The sequence below is a fragment of the Lynx canadensis genome, chromosome A3 (assembly GCF_007474595.2).
Source record: "Lynx canadensis isolate LIC74 chromosome A3, mLynCan4.pri.v2, whole genome shotgun sequence".
Lineage (NCBI taxonomy): Eukaryota > Metazoa > Chordata > Mammalia > Carnivora > Felidae > Lynx > Lynx canadensis.
The window spans coordinates 94,905,908-94,931,957 of NC_044305.1; the positions used below are offsets into that span (position 1 = coordinate 94,905,908).

General features: G+C 39.6%; 1 protein-coding gene across 3 annotated transcripts in view; it reads left to right on the forward strand.

Annotated features, from left to right (window-relative positions):
* Positions 1-26,050, forward strand: part of CTNNA2 (catenin alpha 2) — a 1,119,678-nt gene that overhangs the window by 331,718 nt on the left and 761,910 nt on the right. For all 3 annotated transcript variants that reach the window (XM_030310974.1, XM_030310976.1, XM_030310977.1), the window contains exons 4-5: positions 9,273-9,439; positions 23,119-23,238. In XM_030310974.1, coding sequence (XP_030166834.1) covers positions 9,273-9,439; positions 23,119-23,238 — 287 coding nt within the window. The remainder of the gene's footprint in view (positions 1-9,272; positions 9,440-23,118; positions 23,239-26,050) is intronic.

Consider the following 26,050-nt stretch of genomic DNA (forward strand, 5'->3'; position numbering starts at 1 on the left):
TTTATGCTCATTTTATATTCCGAATGCAGCATTAGTTCTTGGGCAAGGGCTGATGAATGTTTGTTTTGACATTTACCTTCTCTTTAAAGGATGTTTTAAAAAAAATTGGGGTGCCTGGTGGCTCAGTCGGTTAAGTGTCTGACTCTTGATTTCAGCTCAGGTCATGATCTCACAGTTACGTGAGTTCGAGCCCCATGTCAGGCTCCGTGCTGGCGGTGCAGAGCCTGCTTGGGATTCTCTCTCCTCTCTCTGCCTTTCCCTCACTTGTGCTGTCTCTGTCTCTCTCAAAATAAATTAATATACTTAAAAAAATTAAAATTTCTTAAGATCTATCTTAGTGAGGAGAGATTATATTTTTGTGTGTGGTTCAGAAGAACATATTAAAGACCAAGTAGTTGAAAAAAATAATTTTAATAATTACAGCTGTCTCAAATTGGATGGTTTCTTTTTTTTTAATGTTTTATTTATTTTTGAGATAGAGAGAGACAGAGCATGAACGGGGGAGGGTCAGAGAGAGGGAGACACAGAATCTGAAACAGGCTCCAAGCTCTGAGCTGTCAGCACAGAGCCCGACGCGGGGCTCGAACTCATGGACCGTGAGATCATGACCTGAGCTGAAGTCGGCCGCTTAACCGACTGAGCCACCCAGGCGCCCCTCAAATTGGATGGTTTCTAAGGGAGAAAGAGGGTTTCTGTCCTAGAGGTCACACCTGGATTTTGCATCTACTAAGATTTAGACTTCATGATGTCTTCTAAGGTATTCTCAAATTCTGGAGTTTGAAGATTAAGTCCTCCCTCCACCTCCCTACTCTACCATTCCTTACATGATGTCTTAATTAGCAAGAAGAAATAAAAATGTCCTGTACATTTGCATGTTGACATGTTGAGCCTGCTGGTATTTTTGATGATCATTCTATCTCTGCTGTCCAGTGTACATGCCCGTTCTTTCTTTCCTCAACACACTAAAGGTTTTTGACACCACATTTCAACTATTTCAGTCTATTGAGATTTCAGTAGGTTTTGATTTGTGGTCATGGTTGTAGGAGAGTAAAGATACTGGTCAATAGAAACATTTATTGACTTAAGAATATAAATACGTCAGAAATATGCCTTTTATAGAGAGACTTGCCTTATATACACAGGGTTATTGAAATTATGGTGTTACACAAAAAAATAATTCATTGGCTCCTTAATTTGCTTTACAAACCAACCTATAAGAAGCCTTCTTTAATTATATATTTGATATAATACACTTATTTCAGAAACATTTATTGTACAGTGAAATTTACATGTTCATCAATTCCTTTTCCCTTTTTTTCCCTATAAAAATATCAAGCGACATTGGGTTCAATACTGATCCTTCATACTCCATTTTTGTGTTAAACTGATCACACCACTGTTTACTGTTTCCAAGTTTATGGTCTTTCACTGAATTTGAGCCCAAGACAATAATCGTGTTTTTGTGGAATGTGGCCCTTGCTATATTTAACAGGTCCTTGCAAAGGTCTCATTTGTGAAATATACCATATTGTACATGATAATCTTCCTGATTGCAACAATGCAAAATTACCCCATATCCTCTCCTCCCAATGCAGGAAAAGGCTACAGCTGAAATAATTAAAATCCATACGCTTAATGATCTGTACCTTCTGCAGGGTGGCACATTACTGTCTCTAACAATGTTTAATAGCTCATAACATTCCATACACTTAATCATCAATTACTGGCACTTGTAGTCCTTTTGCATACTGAACATATCTTGATAGAAGGAAAATTGCATTGGAAGAGACTCAGTTACCCACCTTGGAAAAAAAAGAACTGGGCCAGACCGAATGAGGATGCGTGGCTGTCTTTGGAGCTGCTTGAGCCACTGAGGCAGGACCATAGCCAGGCCATCTTGGTATTTTGGGATTTTGTTAGGTGAGGAGGAGGTTTTAATTTGCTTGTGTAACACTGTACTTTGTTGGTCTCCCAACCACTTCGGGGCTATATCCAGAGCCCCTGATTGGGATGTCAGGTGACTGGGATGCTGGCCTCACCTAGCCACCTGACCCCCCCCACGGGTGAATTGCCATTTAGTTTCTGTGTCTTTATATGGAAGGTAAGAGTGAGGTGCTGGACAAACCTGAAGAGGTTCTACCCAGATCAGAATTTCTCCGGTCTTAGTCACTTCAGGGACTATGGAACCATCAGCGTTGTGTCATTTTCCATGTAATTTCTTGTTTGCTCAGAGTTGTTTGGAAAAATGAAGAAAGATAAAGAGTCCACAGAGTCTACTACCCTTGGTAGGATGACAAAGGGAAAAGCAGAATCCTTATTTTATAATAATTACATGTTTAAAAAAAATTTTTAATGTTTATTTTTGAGAGAGAGACAGCCAGAGCACGAGCAGGGGAGGGGCAGAGAGAGAGGGAAACGCAGAATCTGAAGCAGGCTCCAGACTCTGAACCGTCAACACAGAGCCTGAAGTGGGGCTCAAACTCACGGACGGCGAGATCATGACCTGAACCGAGGTCAGACGCTTAACTGCCTGAGCCACACAGGCACCCCTAACTAAATGGCTTTGATGTAGTTTGCATGATACCTCCTCTTTATATACATAAATATTATTTATTAAACATTACTATGTTAATTATTTTAATTGTTTAATATAATTGTGCACTAATATACATTACATCTATAATAATTATATAACACATTGTATTTAACATTGTAATTAGTTATATATTATTAATATACCATATAATTATAATTATACATGATTAATATATATAATATGTATTATGCATATAAGGCTTTGTTTGCATATTTAGGCCAAAGATTAGTTTGTTTTGGTAACAGAAGGACATGAACTGTGCCAGCAATGCTATAGATGCTCAGGGATAGAAGTGACAGGATCTGCAGGAGGTAGCTTCTTTTAATGCAGATTTTGCTTGAGAAAATACATAATTTCATCCTCCCTGAGCCTCAGAGAAGAATTCTGATTGTCGACCTTTCCTCCCAATCATGGATTTCAGTCATAACCAGCCTGGGGTGAAATGCACACCTTGCTGTCTCAAGTTCTTGATTGTTTCCAAAAAATTTTAAGACTTTTTCCCTCTTGGTAGCAAATGCTTATGGGAACAAAACAAAGAAGAGGCTAGTCACTCTTCTGGTCACCTTCCTTTCTCAGACTTTACAGCTTCTCTGCTGCTGACTGAACTCACAAGACCAACTTAAAACAAATGGAAGAAAATATTCCTATTATGTCACTGATAAGTGCATAGCATTCAGGATTTTGTCCTCTCTTCTTGCCTTAGCAGCAGTTGGATCTTTTTTAAAACATAAAGTGCCAGACAGGCCTTCCTTTGCTCTTCCCAACATTCATTGAGTCACTGTACAGTATAAAATATATGTTAGGTGCTAGGAATAAAGAAATCAATATGCTACAATTATTTGTACCCTGACCAGATTTACAGTCTTGGGAAAGGGTTGAGGACTCAAATGTATGCAACGTAGGCAGCCATAATTCAGCTCTGATAAGAGACAATAGGGAATATTGGAGCCTGGAAATAATTGGAGAAATGCCTTTATTTAGTTCTTCCCTCCAACCTTCCTACCTTCCTACCTTCCTTCCTTCCTTCTTCATAATACTCTGCTAACTGAATAAAATAGTTCCTTGATAGAGGGAAATAGTGTACTCATCTCCAACTCATAATACACATCCAAATGGAATTATGAAAATACATAATTTTAATGCAGTAAGTAGATTCTTAAAGTTATTTCTAAATTATAGTTGTTAATAGCACAGATCCTAGAGCCAGACTGATTGTCAATGGTGGCTCTCCCACTTGCCAGCTGTTTGACCTTAGGCAAGTAATCTTCCTTTTCTTTCTTCAATTTCCTCAGGTACAAATGGTGACAGTGCAAGTATTTACTTCATCAGGTTCTCTTGAGTAGTAATTGAATTTTAACAAATAAAACTCTTCAAACAGAACTTGGCACACCATGAGCTCTAAATAAAAGACTGTTCTTACTAGGGAAAAGACAAGACAGCACATGTTAAAATATTAAGTCTGAATAGACACAACCTGATAGATTCTTAAAATGGAAGGAATCCTGAGTCACCTTGTGGGCACCATATACTTGCTGCTGAAATAAGCCCAGAGAGGAATATTCTTCAGTATTTACTTATGCATTTAGTTCAACTGTACACCAGCCAACTCTGGATAATTCCTATCAAGGGAGTGCTCACCTTTGTCTTCGAAAAAGGAGCCAAGAGACATAATGTAATGTGTCAAAACCTTGTCTGGTAATACTGTAACTTCCATGGTGTTCCATGTCTACATTGGCCATTCCTGGTTTTGTTTTTTTCTTAACTAGAAGATCTAATTGGCTTTATTAAGCAATTCATCAATTGGGCAGCATCCCATTTAGCCAATAGAGGATGCTCCCTACATTGACCCTTCATTTAACATTTCATTTGCTTTATCTCCAGTGAAGATACGTATTTCCCGCCATGCTTTGAAAATGAGCTAACCATAGCAGTAAATGGTTTTTAAACACTACATTGCTTTACAGATTCTACAACATAATCAAAATGATAAAACATTCAGATGATGTGCAGTGTCCACTCAATTATTATTTTAAAATTCTGTTGTGTCTATTCCTTCACTGTCTCTGTGAGTGTGTGGCTCAAAGAAGATGTGTAGTTTGGGGAGCAGAACCAGACAAGAGTGTGTGAAGCAGTGGTCAGGTATTAGACTTCACTAATCTTTCTTGTCTAAAAATACATTGCATTTTCTGCATTGCTGCAGAGGATTCATTTCTCAGGATTTTCTAAGGTTTGTACCTCAAGGAAAATATGTGTGAAAAAGGTTCTGAGGCAGCCATAGGTTATTATGAAAAGGGAACAAATTATAGCTAAGAGGGTTGGAAACTTTGCTCTTTATTTCTCATCTTCTCTAGGAAGTCTACAATGGGAAAATATCAAGAACATGAACCATCAATATGTGCCCTATACTTTATGTAATTGGGCAAAAAAATCTATGTAATTAAAGGAGAATTTATATTTTAACTAGACAAAGGAGAATATACAGTTGCAGATATTACATATGATAACTGTTGGTTAGACATATTGCATAGAGAACTTTCTGGAAGACAGCTCAACACTCTCTGAATCTAGCTTTTCACCATACCCTTTTCCCTCACTTCTCACAGTTTTCCAGTAGTTCATCTGTCAAGTATTTAAAGAGAGCTTTTGTTACATGCAGGCTCTGCCTTCAAAGGATGCACCACATGGTATTTCATGCTATTTTGGTTCATAATCTGCTTCCAAAATGACTTTTCTACTCCTGAGACTCTGTCCTCTGTATGTTATCCCCCTCTTCTATTTATTATTATCATCCTGCATCATTCCACATTTGAGTAGATATTATTTCAAGCTTATGCACAATTATCCATCCATCCCGGGGCCTCTGGGGTAACATAAGAACCAGAACAAGCATCAGTGTGAAAGCCAAGTACTGGAAACATTTGGGAGGGGAGTTATTTTCTGCCTTAAAACAATAAATATTTTTATTGGGCAGATGTTTTCTTGCTTCTAAATTATTGTGTACACAGGAATGGAATCGACCAAAATATGCACTTCCAAACCTTTAACAAGGAGTTCATGATCTATTCTTGTAAGGGGGAGGATCACAGTAATAGTGGGAGCAGTGATATTAATGACAATAATGAGTGAGCCCCCATTATGAGTAAACACTTGTTCTGGGTGCTTTGACTGTATCACCTGTAACCTTTAACCATAATGGCAGGTCCACAAGGAAGCTCTCATTATTTCTGCCCCTGTTTTGTAGTTGAGGGGACTCAAACACAAAGGTTGAATAATCGCCAAGCTCTCATTTTTGGTAATGGTTGTTGTGGCATTAGAGTGTGATCCTAGGTCTTTGTGATTTTAAAGATTACTTCTCCTTTAATCTATGAGTTAATATATGTATGTTTTTTAGAACAATACTTACGTAATAAGCCTTTATATAGAAGCTCTCTGTACATGTTGTTATTCCCTTTGGTCACTTATTTGGAGATGTTAATTTTTCTTCTCTCTAGCAGGTGGTAGTGGCTTGAGGAGATCAAAGGCTTTACTAGAGAAAATTTTTTGTGAGCTTAGGTCCATATCAAGTAACTGAGATTGAATAAAATGGTATATATATTTTTAAAAAGGCAGATCTATTATCCTCTCTTCATTGATCCCTTCTCTCTTCTACACATGCATGCTGTTTCTTAGCTAAATATTTTAGTCCTCTAGAAAAGGCGGTTTCCTGGGAAAATAACAAATTTTATCCTGATAAACTCACTTATCATTGCTTAATATAGATTTCCATTTTAATTCAGTAATCTTAAAACTACAGGGAAATAAAATGCATTAAAGTCATAGTTGACTCCAGATTGTCTTTCCTTTAAAATCTTTAACAACATAAAATCATTTATACCTGTTTAAAATGAGTTTTTACTTTTAACTTGAATCAAATCATCTTCTATTTATCTTAGAATAATGTGAGAATTTAGCATGAGGTTTCCACTCGCAGAGTCACATTAACTAATGCGGGTCTCTCTCCTCTCAATCTCTCTTCCCCTTCCCTTCTCTAATCTCTCATGGACATCTCCAGAGATCCTTCCTGGGGTGTCTGCTGGGGGCCACAACTTGATTAGCTCCATGTAAGAGCTCTATATTGCTACATGTTGCTCAGCTTTGAAGCAGTATTGCTGACTGAATGGCCAGTATCTGGATTAAGTGCCATTATACTGACACTTTATATAGAAACCTGTACTTGAATATTAGGTTGATTAGATAGGGTTCCTCCTCATGCTGATGGGTGCAGCTGGGCTCACCTCCAAGGGCTCTTGGTATAGAGAGTAGCCCTACCTGAGTGGCCTACTGTTATTGTGGCTCATATATCAATTTCGCTTGCAGAATTTGGATTCAACCATATTACTTACTAGGTTCATATGCAGAATGAATCTCCCCTTTCCTTGAATAAGTAGATTCATTCCAACATCAGCTACTGCACCCGTGATACCATACACAAATTTGTCCATCTTTAGATGTGGTGACCTTCTCAATATTTCATTAGATTTGCTACCACTGTGGATGTTCTTTCCAGCTGCACTATGCAGAGTGAGAATGAGATAGTCTTCTCCCACAACACAGATATCTGCCAGTGAGTCTTTTTTTTTTTTTTTTGAGGGGGGTGGTTCAGGGAGTGAGGAGATTTATGCAATCCTGTAGCAAGAGTGGGACACCTGAATTAAATATGTATCTCCTAATTGCCAGCCTCCACCTTAAAGTATATTTAGTCCTGAGGGGTCAGACCTTAAAAATTCACCTTTGTGCCAATATGGTAATGAATTTTTACATGTCTCCCATGCTGTTAATCAAGCTATTTGTTTGTGTATCGGCATTGAGACTAGGCTGGTTGGTTATATAGTATGCTTATTGTAGACAGTAGTCTCTTTTAAAAATCTAACAATGCAATATATTTCCTGACACGACTTCGTTTCCCAAGCATGAAAAGTATCCCTCTGAGGGTTTGAATAACTGTAACATTGAGTGAATTACATTCTATTCTGATCTGCTTGTGAAATGGAAAGGGGTGGTTTGTTTTGTTTTGTTTTCTCTTGTGTCTGAGGATATATTACAGGACACAGAGTCTTTCAGTGATATAATTGACTAGGTTTGGATTAATAGATCAGAAGTAATCATTTGTATAATAAATATTGAATGATTTTTTTACCCTAAATTAAATAATTGGTCATATTAACTCTCTTTTTCAAGTTTATTGAAGAAGCTTGTATTGCCCCTGTGTATGCTCTGCTATGTGAAGCCTCATGATTCTGCTTCCCAGGCCTCTTTACCCCGGGTGATATCCAGTCCACTGACAGGGAACCTATCTCATCCTCGTCAGTGACCCCTCTGTTTGCTACTCCTGCATCCCTTTGTACAAATATTCAGTATTCACCAAACACTTGCCTTCCTCCTGGTCTCCACATCTGATCAGTCCCCATATCTGGTCATGCTTGAACACAGATCTCATTAATATCCTCTCTGTATCCCTTCCTCTCTGTATCCCATTTCTGTTTCCCTGGCCCAGGACCTCATTACTGCTGCTTTCCAACAGTCATGCACTTGCCCTAATAACTAGTGTCTCTGCCCTAAACTTGTCCCCTGCACTTTATTTCATGTGATGTAGCCAAAATAAAAATCTATTAATGTCACTTGCATCCCTGCTGAGGACACAGTTCAGATCTCGTTCACGGCTTTCCAAGCACTGCTACCTCTATTCTCTGTACCCCTTCCTCCCCGTGCCTCCCACGTGACTGTGGTTCCTCACACTCAGCATCCTGCTCCTGGTTTCAGAGCCTCACACGGCATTTATGCTGCTGAGGGTGCTGTTCCCACCACTGTCTTTCTGGTGAGCACCTCTTAGTTCTTCAGAGCCCATCAATGTTGACAGCTTCTCCCTGCCTCACGCTAAATACATCAATCACTTCCCCTTCTTTGCCTATGGTCTTGATCATAAGCCTGTGGTGGTATGTAATCACAGATATTATGAGTATGTATTTACATCATGTTTCCTTATTAGATGGGAAACTCCTAGAGATCAGGGTGTCCTCAGTCACCTCTGTAATTCCAGAGCTTAATAATATCTGACATAGTACAGGCTTAATCAGCATTTGTTGGATTGGTTCAATTCTCTTATAAATGCTCTCTAAATTAGAGAATAGCTTCTTAGCAGGGTATTAAAAGACTATATTTGGGTATCTCTGCAGTCTGTTATTCTCTGATTAGCACAATTAAGAGTACAGTGTTAATGAGGCCAAGGTTTTAGTTTCATTCCTCTGTGGAGCAGTTAACTTTGCACCTCAACTGTCAGTGAGCTCAACTAGCTGCCTAGTAAATACCATTGGCTCCAAGGGAAATGAAATGTGAGACTGATTAAGGTCAGGGCAAATTCATCTCAACTATTAGACACATTGAATATATTCCTTATTGATGTTTAAAGCATAATTTCACACTTCTGTGTGAAACGAACACCTTATTTTGTCCACGGCCTCTGTCCAATGTGCACTGATGCATTGAACTTCAAGGTGGGTTGTGATGGAGAGTGGCAGGAATACCTCCTGTTCGTGGTGGTTTTGCGATAAGAACAATAATCATCCCTCCATGGATCTTTATGATTGCCAGCCTCTGAGCTTGCTGTCTACCCACACACCTCTCCATCTTTGTCTTCCAGGTGAGACAATGCGCATCGCCTCTTCGGAGTTTGCTGATGACCCGTGCTCATCAGTGAAGCGTGGCACCATGGTGAGGGCGGCGAGGGCTTTGCTCTCAGCTGTGACGCGCTTACTCATCCTGGCGGACATGGCGGATGTCATGAGACTTTTATCTCATCTGAAAATTGTACGTATGTGGAACTTAGCGAAACTTGCTTTAGGGGCGTGGTAATACTGACTATGTATATTAGAGCTCAGAACTGTACCAAAGATGTTTCACTACTCACCAGATCACTTACCCAAGTGGTATACCTCCAAAGTTTTCTATTTTTTAATGTATTTATTTTGAGAGAGAGACAGCACACTTGAATGTGAGGTAGGGGCAGAGAGAGAGGGAGAGAGACTTCTAGGCAGACTCCATGCTGACACAGTGCAGAGTCTGACATAGGGCTCAAACTTGTGAACCATGAGATCATGACCTTAGCCGAAATCAAGAGTTGGACATTTAATGACTTAGCCACCCAATTGTCCCTACCCCCAAATCTTTCTAATACTAAAATTACATTTAATAATATACAAGAAAAGTTATGGAAGGTTCACTTGAGTTTGGACTCTCCTCTTACTTCCTGGAATTCAAAACCGTATATTCTTTTAGGCCCCAGAGGCTGAGCATGGTGTACCTGCCTTGGCCCTATCTTGCGATTCAGAATAGTGCGGTCCGTGTGGTAATTCAGAGTAGGTCAGTTCTTCTGGTTAGCTGGCCAAATGACCACCGATGCCCACCTTAATATGGATTGTGTGTTGAATTCTATTTTGTTACCTGCTCCGTCCTTGCACTTCCATAGTCTGGCAATAAAGAGCCTCATATACACATCTCATGGTTAAAGTCAATCTTGTTGCACCAAGTCTGGCATCTAACATGCCTGGATTGGGTGGGCATTTCCATGCCACACTAACCCATAGACTCTCATTATAAGTGCCTTGCTTGTCACATTTCCTTCATTCTCTTCAACTCTTTTGTTTCCTAATGGAAGTGGAGCCCTGCCCTAGTCACAAATTTTACTAGACCAGGGTTAAGGCAAGCCTTTCCAGTCCTTGACAGCTAGGGCTTTCTCTAGGCTGACTTGCATCTGTCTGCAACCAGGGTAGTTCAGTCCTCTGAACTCAGATAACATAATTCAACTGCTTAGGAGTATGGCTTCTGCCTAGAGAGTTTTTATTCCACGCCTCAGTTAATTTCACTTCTGGACAATTAGCACCAACCTTGGACTGACATCAGTGTCCTTAGATGATAAGATGTGAACCATGGGCTTTTCATTTTTTGGGAGTCAACCTATTGCTGGTTTAGTTCCCCTACCTATGGCCATTCCTGGCTTATCATTTTCCCTATTATCCAACCCTTGAGGTTTTTATTTTCTCTGTCAGTGAAATGAAAAGTAGGGGCAGGTGAGATAAGGAAATGAATCATGAGAGCCCACTCTCACCTTACTTTCTATCTCAGATTTGTTCTGTAGAGGGATTCATCAAGAAATTTCTAAAACAAGTGGTTGTCTGTCAAAAAGTCTTGAGTCACATCTTACCTGAGCTGGCCCCCAAAAAAGAGTCAAGACTCCAGGTTATGTATCAACTCTACGATATTATAAAAGGTCTCAAATTCCAACATCTCCAGTATGAGTTCCATGATCATTAACCACAAAGCAAAGATACAGCTGTTCTCTGTTTCTATAAGGGTGCACAGGTCTGAAGACCCAAGGGCACAAAGCTGAGCCTGCTTGGGAGTTTCCTCTCAGATTTTTCTGAGAATGGGCCTGTAAAAGCCAAGAAAGGCTCTTGCAGATTAGATGAGGTGAGCAGTATGAGGAGAGACTTTACCTAGTTCAGAGGATATCAACGGCCAGTACAACATTATGATTCACCATTTGGCTACTGGAATAAGATTAATTTTGGTTTGCTGTCCACTTGCCAACTGTGTTGTAATCTACCGTATAACCTCCTTATGTATCAGACGCTGCATCTGTTAATATGGGGCTAGTGGTAGTATAGCCCACAGAGTTGTAGGGAGTTTAAAAAGGGTCAAATTCCTAGGAAGCATTTATCACAAAGTTTGGTGCAAAGTAAGCTTCTCGCTTTATTCACATTTTAGGCAACAAGTAACTTTGTTCTCAAGTGTGTGGGAGAAAAGTTTCATCTTTCTCTTGCAGCCTGCTGAATCTTCAAATGCAACATTTTAAGAAAGATCTTCCCCTACATAGACAATCTCCCTTTCCCAGGGAGAGAATAGGACCCAACCTCAAGAAATTAACTTGACATCCCATATGTTCTTTTTCTGCGCCTCTGAAGGCCCTGTTCAGCCATTCCTGTGATGACAGGCTGAATCTTCTCCCCAAGCTGCCCACATGCAGAGGGTGTCCGTCCTCCAAGATGAGGTGGGACATACAGCACTGGTTCCTGCCTGTAATCCTGCCTCTCCACCCACTTGTTTTGACCAGTGCTGTCTACTGATAATATCACCACAGTCTGTTGTCTTGTGGAGTCAATTGTATTCTCTTCCCAACACAGCAGATGAAGGGAAGTAGGGGGAAAAAAAAAAACGGGTTTAGCACAAAACCACGGAAAGGTCAACCCAGCAATATTAAGTAGTCCTGTCAGACTGTCAGTAGTAAAATTAAAAGTGATTGCAGACTAAATAACACATTTGTTCTCCGGAGAGCACCGCCTCTGTAGAGGGTAGCCGTGGTGGAACATTGCTCTCTTGTGGAGCAAGGAAGGAAGTGCAGGGCGAGGGCTTCCCAGAGCAGGCGGTGGCGGGTCTCACGCTCCGGGTTCAAGTCAGTCAGGCTTTCAAATCAGGCGGCTGTTGCCTCCCAGCAAAAACCCACAATATGTCAACAATCCGTCCCACATGAACCTGTTGTATACTTCTACTTTAGCTTTTTGTTCTTTTTCGTAGAAGCACATTCTCTCATTCACAAACAAGTGTTGTCTGCAAGCATCTATGTATGTATTTGTTTTTAACTCAGATGAAGTAAACGTCTTTATATGTTTGAATGGAGCAGGTTAGAAATGGTTATCTACACCTTTCTCAAAGCTTTTTCCATATAAAAAATGAGTTTCCTTACCGCACGGGTGATAATACCGAGGTAACAAAAAGGAGTGACAAGTGCTTAGCCGTAAAGTAGTGACTCCAGGGGCGCCTGGGTGGCTCAGTCCAACTGAGCATCTGACTGTTGATTTCGGCTCAGGTCGTGATCTCTCAGCTTTGGGTTCAATCTCTCTGCCCCTCCTCCACTTGTGCTTTCTCTCTTTCTCAAAGTAAGTAAATAAAAACTTAAAAAATAAATTAATTTAAAAAAAGTAGTGACTCCATTTTCTTTTGGTTGAGATGATAGAGTAATACCCTATGGTGGGTCTGTAGGTTCCTGCCATGGTAACCTTTTTACCTTTAAGCATTATGCATAATATCTTCCTTTTTATCTCTTAGGCCATATGCCAAATTTTTACTGCTATTCTTTCCAGACAATGATTTTTTCTCATTTCTGAATGACTTACAGGAACATAGAGGGAGTTGCTTGATCAGAACCTTATATTCATGTTTCTCCATCAATAATTCACTAAGTAGATGAAGTATAGTCAGTTTATTCTCCTAAAATACCCATTTTCATTCTCTGCCCTGCACCCCAATAATTATCGGAAAATTGAGTAATAATGAGCAAATATAATTCACTCTGTAAAAATGAATCAAGAATTAGGATATCTGTGGAGTTTGTGTGATTCGGCAGGGTGTACGATTTTGCATTCTGCTACCTGAAAATTATGTTTGGAAACGTATGTTTACATGACTGCTAAAGAGCCTATCTTTTCCTATAACACAGATACCCCTGTTGCCCATATTAAACTACTTGTATTATTATGCAAGTATTTGTATGGGCTTTAAGGTTGAGCTTTTTTTAAACATACATTCAGAATTCTCATGATTACAAAAGGTTTTTGCTGCTGTGTTTGCTTTAAAATCAGGATGATAGTGATGGAATAGTAGGTGACATACAATTCAAAGCTGGGTTATCACCCAGGTGGGAATCTGATGTTCCTCAGAAAAGCTAAAGTAATCATTTGCACATCAGACATCATTAAAAAATACTGAATTATAATCACCTTCATTGTTGAAGTTGCTGGTGAGTGATTCCCTAGCCAGACGTCTGATGTATCCTGCAATCAGCTGACATTGTCAGTGTGTTAGGTTCATATGTGGCACTTCAGACTTCTCAAGGAATCCTGCATTGCATTTGGTGATCATGAAGAGGGATATTTATTTTCCCTAGACTCTGAATTAATGTAATCAGATCGTATTGTCAGTGCTTAGCGTTGGCGATGGCATCACACACATAAACTCATCTTGACATGTATGTGTCAGAGAAAACAACCCCCTTTTTTCTATCCTCAGGCTAAGTCCTGGAATAATGATGTTCTTGATTATCTCAGAATCCCTCTCTAGAAAGTGGAATGGCAAAACAGAAAAACAACAACCCCTTAGTCAATTTCTCAGGAAAGTCAGATTGCCTTCGTAGCAACCAGGGGCTAGCTCTAATGCTGCTGCCTCCTGTTTGCAGGACATTGATGAGACAGGGTGACTTTAATATTACCCTGCTTTTTGGGACATAAGCATCAAATAGTGTTGTGTGTCCTCAGTAACGGATTATTTCTCAGTAGTTGGCTGTGTAGTCCTACAGCTCTAATGTGGCTCTTGTGTTTGAAGAACAGCAGTCAATTGACGTAAAATAGCCTTGTTTCTGATTATAAAGAGGGAAATTACTGCCCAGGTTCTTAGCATATCTTTTCTGTCACAGCTATTGTGGCATTAACTTCACACAGCTGGGTTGTTTGGAATTTATTTATGTATTCAGTTATCGTTTCAAAAAGGACTTACTGGATGCCTAGTGTATACAAGACACTGTGCTCGGATAACTTCAAAGGTGAATAAGTCTCAGCCCCTGGCTTCAAAACTTCATAGGCTACTAGGGAAGACATTAAGAAAACAAGCATTGCATATTAGGAAAATGTGCACATGGCTGTGATCTCACCTACAATGAAGTTATACTAATTAGGATGTTTTCCACTTTAAGTAACACAAACTCAACTCAACTTGGTATTTTATTTTATTTTTTAATTAATTAATTATTTTTTTAGTTTACATCCAAGTTAGCCTATAGTACAACAATGACTTCAGGAGTAGATTCCTTAAGCCCCTTACCCATTTAGCCCATTCCCCTTGCCACAACCCCTCCAACAACCCTCTGTTTGTTCTCTATATTTGAGTCTCTTATGTTTTGTCCCCCTCCCTGTTTTTATATTATTTTTGCTTCCCTTCACTTAAGTTTATCTGTTTTGTATCTTCAATTCTTCATATGACTTCAGTCATATGAGATTTATCTTTCTCTAATTTCACTTAGCATAATACACTCTAGTTCCATCCACATAGTTGCAAATGCCAAGATTTCTTTCTTTTTTGTTGGAGAATAATACTCCATTGTATATGTATACCACCTGTTCTTTATCCATTCATCCATCAATGGACATTTGGGCTTTTTCCATACTTTGTCTATTGTTGATAGTGCTGCTATAAACATGGGGGTGCATGTGCCCCTTCGAAACAGCACACCTGTATCCCTTGGATAAACACCTAATAGTGTAATTGCTGGTTCGTAGGGTAGTTCTACTTTTAATTTTTTGAGGAACCTCCATTTTCCAGAGTGGCTGCACCAGTTTGCATTCCCACCAGCAGTGCAAAAGAGATCCTCTTTCTCCGCATCCTCGCCAACATCTGTTGTTGCCTGAGTTGTTAGTGTTAGCCATTCTACATTGACAGGTGTGAGGTGGTATCTCATTGTGGTTTTGATTTGTATTTCCCTGATGAGTGATGTTGAGCATTTTTTCATGTGTGTGCCATCTGGATATCTTCTTTAGAGAAGTGTCTATTCATGGTTTCTTCCCATTTCTTCACTGGATTATTGCGCGCGCGCGCGCGTGCGTGTGTGTGTGTGTGTGTGTGTGTGTGTGTTGAGTTTGGTAAGTTCTTTATAGATTTTGGATACTAACCCTTTATCTGATATGTCATTTGCAAATATCTTCTCCCATTCCATCGGCTGCCTTTTAGTTGTGCTAATTGTTTCCTTTGCTGTGCAGAAGCTTTTTATTTTGATGAGGTCCCAAAAGTTCATTTTCAACTTGGTATATTAAAAAAGGAGTATATTGGCTCACTAAAGTAAGAAGTCCAGAGGTAATTAGCTTCAGGCAAGGCTTGACCAAGGCACAAAAATGTGATAAGAACCAGGCTCTTATCTCCTTTCCTTCACTAAGAGCACTCTTCTCTGTAGGCCCTTTTGTCATAGTCTCAAGATAGCTGCTAACTATTCTCAAGATTACATGCTTCTAGACTAAAGATAGCAGGAAAGAGTGAATTCTCCTCCCTTTTATTTTTAGCACAAATAAAAGTTTCGTCGTCTTGTTAATTCTATTGGCTTATGAATTAGGTGATTATCTCTAAAAATTATTTAGAGGGGGAATGGGATGTGTTGATTTTTTTAATTTGGTCAGTGCTTACTCCTTTCCCTCGCCATCCCCCAAGTCACAGATGGGATCAGTTCAACCAAATTATAGTGTTGGTCATTTGAGGATAATATGAGAAAGGGTGATGTGGCTGGGAGAAGGAGGTCTCAGGATTGGGTCTTATTAAATTGAATGTGATTTGCTTTTCCTGGAACCAATTTCTTGGACCAGATTGAGTATGTGGGAGTCAGGAGCCCAAGCTAAACTATAGCCTAAAGGTTGAGGGTGACTGGGAAGAGGTTGGTCCCATCAGAAGAGCTTGGGGATATATCATTCTGTTCAGTGATGAGATTAAAACTTCACAGTAAGTTCAGCAGGGGGAAGCTTAATATGAAGAACTGTTAACTCCAATAGCAGACTAGAGTTATAAGGGTTTGGGTAGCAGGAAGAGAGCTCTAAAGAACATAGGAATAGCAGATATAAGGAGCAGCTGCTACCCCAAAGACTGGGATGGAGCACTTCACAGAGACCCTTCCAGCCACTCTGAACCAGGGCCAAGATCCAGATATTCCTACCTCACTGGGTAACAGAGAGGTCACCACGGTGCCACACAAGCTAATGGAACTTGCTGGAAATCTGCCCTTAGTGTGCTCATGGGGTGCTTGTGCCATTAGAAAGGAGATAGATTCAGGTCAGACAACAGACTTCAGCTACAGAGAGCTTCACACACCAAGGGAAGGAACAAAGGCATGAGAGCAAGAGAAGGGACTTGGGGTGTTCTCAATAATATAATTGATTCTGTCTTGCTGGAGCATACAGGACAAGGTGGGGAGAGGCACTAACAAAGTTGGGTGGGGCAATACAAGTTGTTTAGTGCCTCAGATAACATGATGATTCATTTGGACTCTGTGGGTTATGGGGAGCCACTGAGTACTTCTAAGCCTCAGAATCAGATTTGTGATTTATATCAATAGTTTTGGTAGCAATGTGGAGAAAGAATTAGAAAAGGGGTGCATCCAAACAAGGAGACAGATGAAGAGATCATTGAAACTATCCAGGCCAGTGACTGAAAGGCAGGTGAAGGCAGTGGCAGTGCATGTTGTGAAAAGGAGGTAGGTTTTAAAGATATTAAAGAGGTGGAATGACTAGATCCTGGAGACTGATCAGATGGGGCAAGGCTCTTAATGAGTGTTCATCATCAACTGATCAGTACAACCCAAACCCAAACTCCATCAACTTCGTAAACCTATCCTTTCTGGGAAACTGACAGTAGAGCTGGAGAGTTAAAAGCACAAACTCTGGAGCAGACTACCTTGGTTCAAATCCAGGCTCCCAACTCACTTGCTGTGAGACCTCTCGGGAAGCTAGTGTAACCACCCTGACCTCAGTATTTCCTGCATAAAGTAAAAAATAGGAAAACTATCAACTGAAAAGAGCTGTTTTCTGGGACGAAATTAGGTATATATAAGCCATTTAGAAGAGTGTCTGGTACATCCCATAAGTACTCAGTGGCACTGGCTAGTGTCATTTTTCTTGCACCAGCTGAAAATAACTTTGGGAATATAAGCTGTATTATTGTGCTTTATAAAATATGACACTGTATTAAGAATACATGACAATAGCATTTAAGCATTCTTGCTTTCTGATGAAATCATTTTCTTCACTTGTTAACAAGAAGACAAAATTTAATCAGGAGGAGCAGCTTATGAAGGAAAGAAAATATTTAATCAAGAAGGCCAGCTTTAGGGAGCGCCTGGGTGGCTCAGTTGGTTAAGTGTCCGACTTTGGCTCAGGTCATGATCTCATGGTTCGTGGGTTCAAGCCCCGCGTAGGGCTCTGTGCAGACAGCTGGGAGCCTGGAGTCTGCTTTGAATTCTATGTCTCCCTCTCTCTCTGTCCCTCCCCTACTGGCACTCTGTCTCTGTCTCTCAAAAATAAATAAACGTTAAAATTTTTTTTAAAAAGCCAGAGTTAGGAGGCAGAGACATAAAATATGATGGTGCTGCGGTATCAGCAGTCACACCAGAGTACATGATTAAACAAGTAAAGTAATAGAAGGTGGAATCTTACATCTACTCATTTATTCACTTAGCCAACTACTGTTTCCAAGATAATATATATTTTTGAATGTTTATTTATTTATTTTGAGAGAAAGAGAGAGAGAGAGTGAGAGAGAGGCAGAGAGTTCCAAGCAGGCTCTGTGCTGTCAGGGCTCTATCCCATGAACAGTGATATCATGACTTGAGCTGAAACCCAGAATCAGATGCTTAACCGACTGGGCCACCCAGGTGCCCCCAAGACAATATTTTTAATTTAGCTGTAAAACTAGATCCTAATAAGAGAATTATATAAGACTTATTAAATAGTTTAGTTCAGGTCACTTAAAATCCAATCAACCCCATATCCACAAGAGGATCCTGAAATGAGGTTAGTCTGTCCCAACAGGATTAAGGATCCTTACGCCCTGATTCGTGGCCCCGGTATGGATGGTAAATTTTGATGGGAGAGCCAGGTGACACAGTCCAGGGGGGCAAAGGATCGACTCCTCAGTTCAGTACCCCCATCCCTATATATCTGCCTGACTCCTAGGAGCTGCTTAATAAGTATTGAATGACTACATGGATTCACAGACTACTTTTCGTATAATGAAGTAAATACATGAAGTTCCAATCAGGAAAATGGGAGACTGATTTAAAGAGCTGGTTGCCAACAATTTGACAAAGCTGTAGTCTATGGAAGGCAGGCCTGCTTTAGGAATGGGGGTAGGGGCTGTTTTGAACAATCTCTGTGAAAAGACCAAGATTTTAAGAGTTTTAAGTGACAAGCTCCGAAAATAATACCTAAATCCACTAACAAGGGAGGAAATTTTAATATCTTTTCTAGCTCTTTGAGTCTTTTCAGCTGTACCCTGCCCAAGCTGCCAATATTAAGGACAGGTGTGCCTGGTTGAGCAAAGAGTTCTCACTTTGGTGTTCACAGCCGGGCCTGCTGTGGGAGGAGAACAGTTGATTGTGATATCCAGGACTCCAAGGGCATTCTTAAGAAGGGAAGCTACAGCTGCTGCCTCTAAAGGCTTCCTTTATCAGCTCATTGGAAAAGACTTCCCAGTTCCGGACAGGCGCGTCTCTCAAGCTTCCCCCTTATAACACCTCCCCAGGAGCTCTGCTCTGCTTAGAGCCCTCGCTGGCAGGCCTTCACTGTGAGGCTTCCACTCTCCCGAGTGCCTGGTCTGCAGATGTTTCCAAGCGCCTTGCCTCTTGGAAATTATTTGGGAAAACATCTTCATTAGATACTTTCCTTAACAGATACTCCAATACTTACCTAGATGCTAAGTGGCAGGTCAGTGTCTCTGTTTAAGGAGCTACTAATTCTTGCCAGTTATTCTAAGTGTTTGCTATTTTGCATTTCTTTCTTTGCTTTCCTACATATACAGAATACCTAGTTTGAGAAAAGAGTAGAGAAGAAGTCTTTGTTCCATTTCTGTCATATACTTTGATCTATTCAAGTTCTCTGTTTCTTTTTGTATTCGTATTGGCATTTTATATATTTAGAATTTATTGCAGATACAATTAAAATTCATTAGCATGAGAGGTTTTATCTTCATCTTTTTTATCTTACTGTTTAAATTATCTCTTGTTGATAGCCTCTTGTGGGGTCTGTTTTTAGACGTTCCATCTGTTGGGCATCTGGGTGGTTCAGTTGGTTAAACATCTAACTATTGATTTCGGCTCAGGGCATGATCTCAAGATTTGTGAGTTCAAACTCCACATTGGGTTCTGCGGTAACAGTGTGGAGCCTGCTTGGGATTCTCTGTTGGTCTCTCAAAAGTTCCATCTGAGAGTTTTTATCATAATTACAGTATTTAGCCCACTTATATTTATTTTCTAATTGAGCTTAGCCATCTTCATTTTTTCATTTTTCATTTACAAAAACCTTCTTCATTTCTTCTATAATTCTCACAATAACTTTGTGTAATATGTAAACATTATTACCTTCATTTTATTAAATGACATTGAGCGTCTGAAAGGTTAAGTGGCTTGCCTGGATCATAATGCAAACAAGTGACAGAGCTGGGGTTCAAACACAGAATGGTCTGACCCACAGCCTTCCTCACACGTATTGACTCATATCTAACAATGTGGGACCTAGGGAGGTTTTCCTTTTTTTTTTTTTTTTTAAGTTGTTTGTTTATTTATTTTGAGAGAGAGCATTGGGTAGGAGCAGAGAGCCAGAATCCCAATCAGGTTCAATGCTGTCAGCAGGGCTTGAACTCATGAATGGTGAGATCATGACCTGAGCTGACATCAAGAGTTGGATGCTTTAACCAATTGTGCCATCTAAGTGCTCTGAAAAAGTTTTTGGAGAAAGTGTCCTGAGTATTCTGTATAAGAACTGCCTTTTAAAGTGTTTGGCTTATATCCCTGTAATTTCCTTTAATCCAGACACCCAGAAAGAAAATATCATTGGCTCTGTTTAAAAAAAAACAAAAACAGGACCAATTTGGTTATTCTATTAATTTTGACTTCTCAGAAGAAGTGTCTGGTCACTGCCCTTTTTTTCCCCCCTTTTCCTTCTTGTCCCTTCAGCATCCCCCCCCCACCATTTGTCTGCTCCCACCACTCTCTGCTATGGTCCCATTTCTTCCAGACCTTGGACTGATTCTGAACCCATGTTTCTACACGAGAACTTTGCATTACTTGACCTTTGGAGATCCTTGTAGATTAAAACTCTAAGTATGGCTAAGTCTACCTTTACACAGAGACCCCATCATTGGTGTTTCTTTTTAAAAGAACTTCACTAAATTAGAAACATAAATTCAAACCAGCATCTGGATTCTTCAGATACAGCCAATAAGAAAATGTAAGGTATAAAGAAACAAAACAGATACTCCCAATTGGTCTGATTAATATTCAGTAAGAAGCCTGTTTTATATATGTATTAGAAAACAAATCCAAGATTTAGCTCCTTCTGAGATAATTATTTTGCTCTTCGCTGGAACCAGTTTTTATGTCCTCCGGAAAGATTTACAGCTCAAATAAGCAGCAGGAACAAATTAACTGCCAAGAACTGTCCTCTCCATGATGGTGTTGATAGCCGTGTTAAGATAATTACAAATCTATTAGAAAGTGAGACATCACTGATTTGTTGTTTTAAAGGTTTGAGGTATAAGATTCTAATTAAACTATGAAAATGCTTTATCTGGCCTATTCCATACCATAAAATGTAACTTGATTTGAGTCCCTAAAAAAGTATCTTTACACACAACAGTCCTTTTTTTTCAATGATTGTTACTGTTTTTCCTTGAGTATTATTAGAGCCTGGATAGGAATTGAACAAGACTAACATTGAGAAGTGAAAGTGTTTTATATTTTTTATAGTTAAGAAAAGATTCAGAATTTCCATAGGAGATGTGAATGGAAACTTAATTTTATGTGGAGTCTAGATTACCAGCGTTCTCAATAACTTCCCTGGCTTGCTACAACTCTTAATAAAAATGGGTTAGCCTATTTAGTAAATTGAATGGCATGTCTACAGAGAAAAAGGTTGATGATCTCCATTATCATTGGTTTATATACACGATTCTCTTCCTCCACTCAGTGAAACTTGATAAGGATATTGAATTAGGTATCTTTGTGATTGCGTCAAGCTTAAACAAAGGTAGATCTCTGTAGCTCAGAACTGTGTTAATCTCTGGCTTTTTCTAGCTGTTTTAGTGGTCCTTTGTATTTCCGCATTGTCAAACGATGAACTCCCTGTATGTTCCCTTTGGCTTGCTTCAAATACAAAGAGCTAATCAGAATTCTTCAGTAGGCCCTGCATTTTCTTCACTTCACATGACTGAGCTGCCTGCTCTTTTTCTGTTGCTTCTATCAGAAGACATCATTAGCAGAAGTCTGTCTACTAGGGTCCCTTTTTGTATAGAAGAACTTTTGAGCAAACACATACCTGTTTTGTGCCTTACTCAGAATTTTGTTCTTGGTTATTTCCACTGACAAAATAGCAAGTTGACTGATGATGATGTCATGGATTACTTCATATCTCAATTTTAGTTTTAATTTAAATTGAGACCACAGGTGTTTAATGTTACCAGTTGTGGAAATCTTCACACTGTAGTAAAGTCATTCTGGAGGGGGCGTCTGGGTGGCTCAGTTGGTGAAGTGCCAGCTTCTGCTGGGTCATGATCTCCTGGTTCATGAGTTCGAGCCCCACATCAGGCTCTCTTGTTGTCAGTGCAGAGCCTGCTTCAGATCCTCTGTCTCCCTCTCTCCACTCTCCCGCATGTGTGTGCTCTCTCCACTCTCCCACATGTGTGTGCATGTGTGTGCTCTCAAAAATAAATAAAAACATTAAAGTCATTCTGGAGAATGACTTTAGTACCACCCAAATCCTCAAGTCATTTATTTTTTTTTTTTAATGTTTTTTATTTTATTTTTGAGAGAGACCTAATGCGACTGGGGGAGGGGCAGAGAAGGAGACACAGAATCTGAAGCAGGCTCCGGGCTCTGAGCTCTCAGCATAGAGCCGACGCAGGGCTTGAACCTGCTAACAGTGAGATCATGACCTGAGCCGAACTCAGAGCCACCCAGGCACCCACCAAATCCTCAAATCATCTGTAAAGGAGTTCTTAGTGAAATTCCTAATTCAAGTCTAGGACCTCTCTGCAAAAGTTGCATGATCCAGTTGGCAAGAATTGGAAGCAGGGCACATCATTAGGGAGGCATGCCTGCTCTCATTCTGCTCACCTGCATTCTACCCCCGCTGACACCACCTTCAGTGGCAACGAAGCTTCAGATTCACTTGCTTCTCCACGGGGTGTACAGCTCCTCTTTCCAGTGGATGGCAGGGTGTGAACTCAGTTCACTGTTACAGGCCGTTCAGCTCTGGCTGCAGAGGTGTTGCCAAGAACTGTGGTTGCAGATTCAAGCACACTCACACTTCAGGGAATTCCTTCAGTTTTCGTTGGTGAAGCACTTCCTCCTGAAGATTTCTAGAATTTGTTTTCAAATTCCATGTTTTTTTCTTCGATTGATTTTCTTGTATGTGTCTATGTGAAATTATTAGTCTGTATTCCTCATCAGAATCTTAACCCAATAAACGACAATTGATATAGTTCTAATGCTTCAAGAGTTCAGGCATTATCTTTTTGGGTACAAAATATCCTGTGTGTTGTGAAGAAATATTCTGATTATAAGTACTTATTAGTGGTACTTCTATTTTACTTAAATGTGAATCCCTAGGCATATTTTTTTTTAACAAATGACCATTTCTAACATGTTTAATATTTAAATTCTATCCATTGATAAATGTTCCTTATTACCTCAGGTGGAAGAGGCCTTGGAAGCTGTCAAAAATGCTACAAATGAACAAGACCTTGCAAATCGCTTTAAAGAATTTGGCAAAGAAATGGTGAAACTCAACTATGTAGCAGCAAGAAGACAACAGGTGGGGACAATTCAGGAAATGCTGGGGGAGAAAATGTGTGTTTAAGTAACCTCCTAGCTTGGTAGGCTTAAACAACAAATCAGCCTTATCTGCTGGTTATCAAATTAGCAAATGTCCTCAGAACCTGTGATCAACAAAGGTTGCTTATTACATGGGCCAGTTTTCATAGCATTGTGGGCCCTGGGGTTCTCTCTGCCCCCTGCCTACCTAGGGTAGGTCACAGGCCTCCTGTGTGACTGGTGGGAACCACTGTAACCTTTTTCCCACTGTAAGAAAAGCTCCCCAGTCAAAAAAAAAAAAAAAAAAAAGAAAAGAGAAAAAAAAAGGTGGGGAGAGTGGTTTCATGTAGTGCAGTGGATGCTGTCTGAGCACCACCCTTTGCCCTCACTTTTTGTTTCCTAGCCCTGTAGACCCCATCATGCATATGCATAGCCCAATGTGCAGCATGTTGAGTGACCCCTTTATGAAAGACAAGAAGACTATGCAAAGAAAATCAAGGAAAGGCAGAGAAGAAAATAAATGTGTGGGGGTGTGGGATAACACAGGTTAAGTGTGAGTTACTCTGATGAAGGTGACTGACATAGTGTCTTCTGTCTTCCTTTTATCTAGAGCTAGCACTCAATTTAGTCTATTCTAGTTGTTTGTCAAGTACCATTAGGATTTTATCCTCAAGGAATTTTTTATTTTTTTCCCCTAGGAAACACATCTCCAAATGTGAAAGGGTCAGTTAAAAATCCTTTACCCGTCCTCTTGACTGTTCCTAGAATTCTTCAACATGTAGGGCAATTCCTAGTGATTTAAGATGGTCTGTGACCAACAAGAAAGTTTTATTCAACAAACATTTGTCGAGTGTTCTTCTGTGCCAGGTTGAAGGAACGTTGGTATTACAAACTGGACCAAGATCTAGTTTCTGCCCCTAACATGCTTACAGTATTCTTTGTGTGAGAGACACACGCATGTGATTTGAGATTACTTGATGATTTATGTATTTTGTAATCAGCAAAAATCAAATGAGCTCTTGTGTGATAGTCCAAAATGTAAGATGGGTAGGAGTGAAGTTAGTCTGAAACACAAATGTGAGAACCAAGAAAGCTACTTAGCTAATTTAAACAACTGAGAAAAAAGCCATTGGATCTTGATCTTAGTGAACCACGCGGGCAGTTGGGAAGAAAGGTAGGGGCCAGGACATTGGGAGTCTTGCAGAAGTCTTGGATTTTATTGTAAGTGGGTGAGTAGTATTTGAATATTTCAAAGTTTGATATCAATGTCTCAAATATGTATTTTAGCATTCTAGATATGTTGTGCAGAAGGGAATGGAAGAGGAGAGACCAGCTATATTTGGGGGGGGCTGAAGTAGTCTAGGTGAGAGATGGTGGTCTTGATTCGTTTGTAGTGGTGGAAATGGAGGAAACTGCAAAGAATCGAGTTTATTTTGAAAATAGAACTCTGAGGACCTGATGTTAAATTGGACATGTTAGGAAGTGACAGCAACCAGTTCAGTTCTAAGGTTCTGGTTTCAGCACATGAATGATGTTGGTAAATTTACAGAGATGGGAAAGACTGGGTCAGTTTGGGTACAGAAATTAATATTTCATATGTAGATACATGGATTGTGAGATGCCTGTGAACTCTCCATGTAAAAATGTCAAATAGAAGAGAGTTGTGGGTTGGAGATGGAAACATCAGGTACTGGTGTGTATATAGATGTGTATTAAAATTCATGGACATGTATGAGATTTATGAGAATACCCATAAGTATCATTTATTTCATCAATACCTTATTTTTAATTAACTGCTAGTTCAGTCTCTTTCAAGAAAATTTAGAAAACAGGTAGAATTGGAAGAAGGAAAAAACCATAGAACACCCTACCACCCAAGAAAAAAAGTGGGAACAATTTGGTATATTGCATTTTAGTTATTTATCTTCATATTTAACATATTTATAATCATACTTTGCATACAAGTATGCATATTATGTCTGCCTTTTCATTTATCTTGTAAATATTATTCATGTCATTTATTGAAAACTGTAGTATCCAGAGTCTATCAATAAATAAATGCTTCAGTCATTTACTTAACCAATTCTTCATAATTTAACATTTAGATTGTTGCAGGGTTTTTTAATGTAATTAAGGAATGTGTTCTCAAATGTTTTATGGGGAGAATCCCCCTTCCATCTCTTCCTTTTTTAAGTATAGTGTACCCAGGAATATAATATGCAATTTCTGGACCAGAGTTCTGGAGGTTTAAAAGGCTCTTTCATGGCTAGTCGGGAGAAACCTTTCACTTTGAATGCCTAGATAATTATCTGGCATAGAAAGTACACACATATGTTGGTTACCTATTGGTGTTCATATTTAGGATCAAAAAGAAATGCCCTCAAACTAGAATCATGTTGGCGGGCTAATTCATTAGTGCATAAGCAAAAGAGGATAGATGGTTCAGTTAATTATTACTTGTCAATCTGCCTTGACAATCCTAGATAAACAATAAATTGTGCTTGTCTCAGAGTCGTTTTGACACACAAAAGAAAAGATACAATTGTTGCCAGGTCATTCATATAACACATACTGAATAAACAAATAGAAACTGAACCCCAGTGATTCAAATAACCTTCAATGATGTTTTGAAACTGGAAAAATTTCTCTGAGATCCTCAGCTGGCAATCCTACATGGCCTCAGAGAGCAGCACTGCCTTTAACATTTCTGTAAATGATGTGAACATTTTCTTAACAATGCTCTTTAAAGCTGAAGATCAAGAGATTCCCCAGTAGTATTATTTTGACAGCCAAAACTAGGAAGGCACATCACC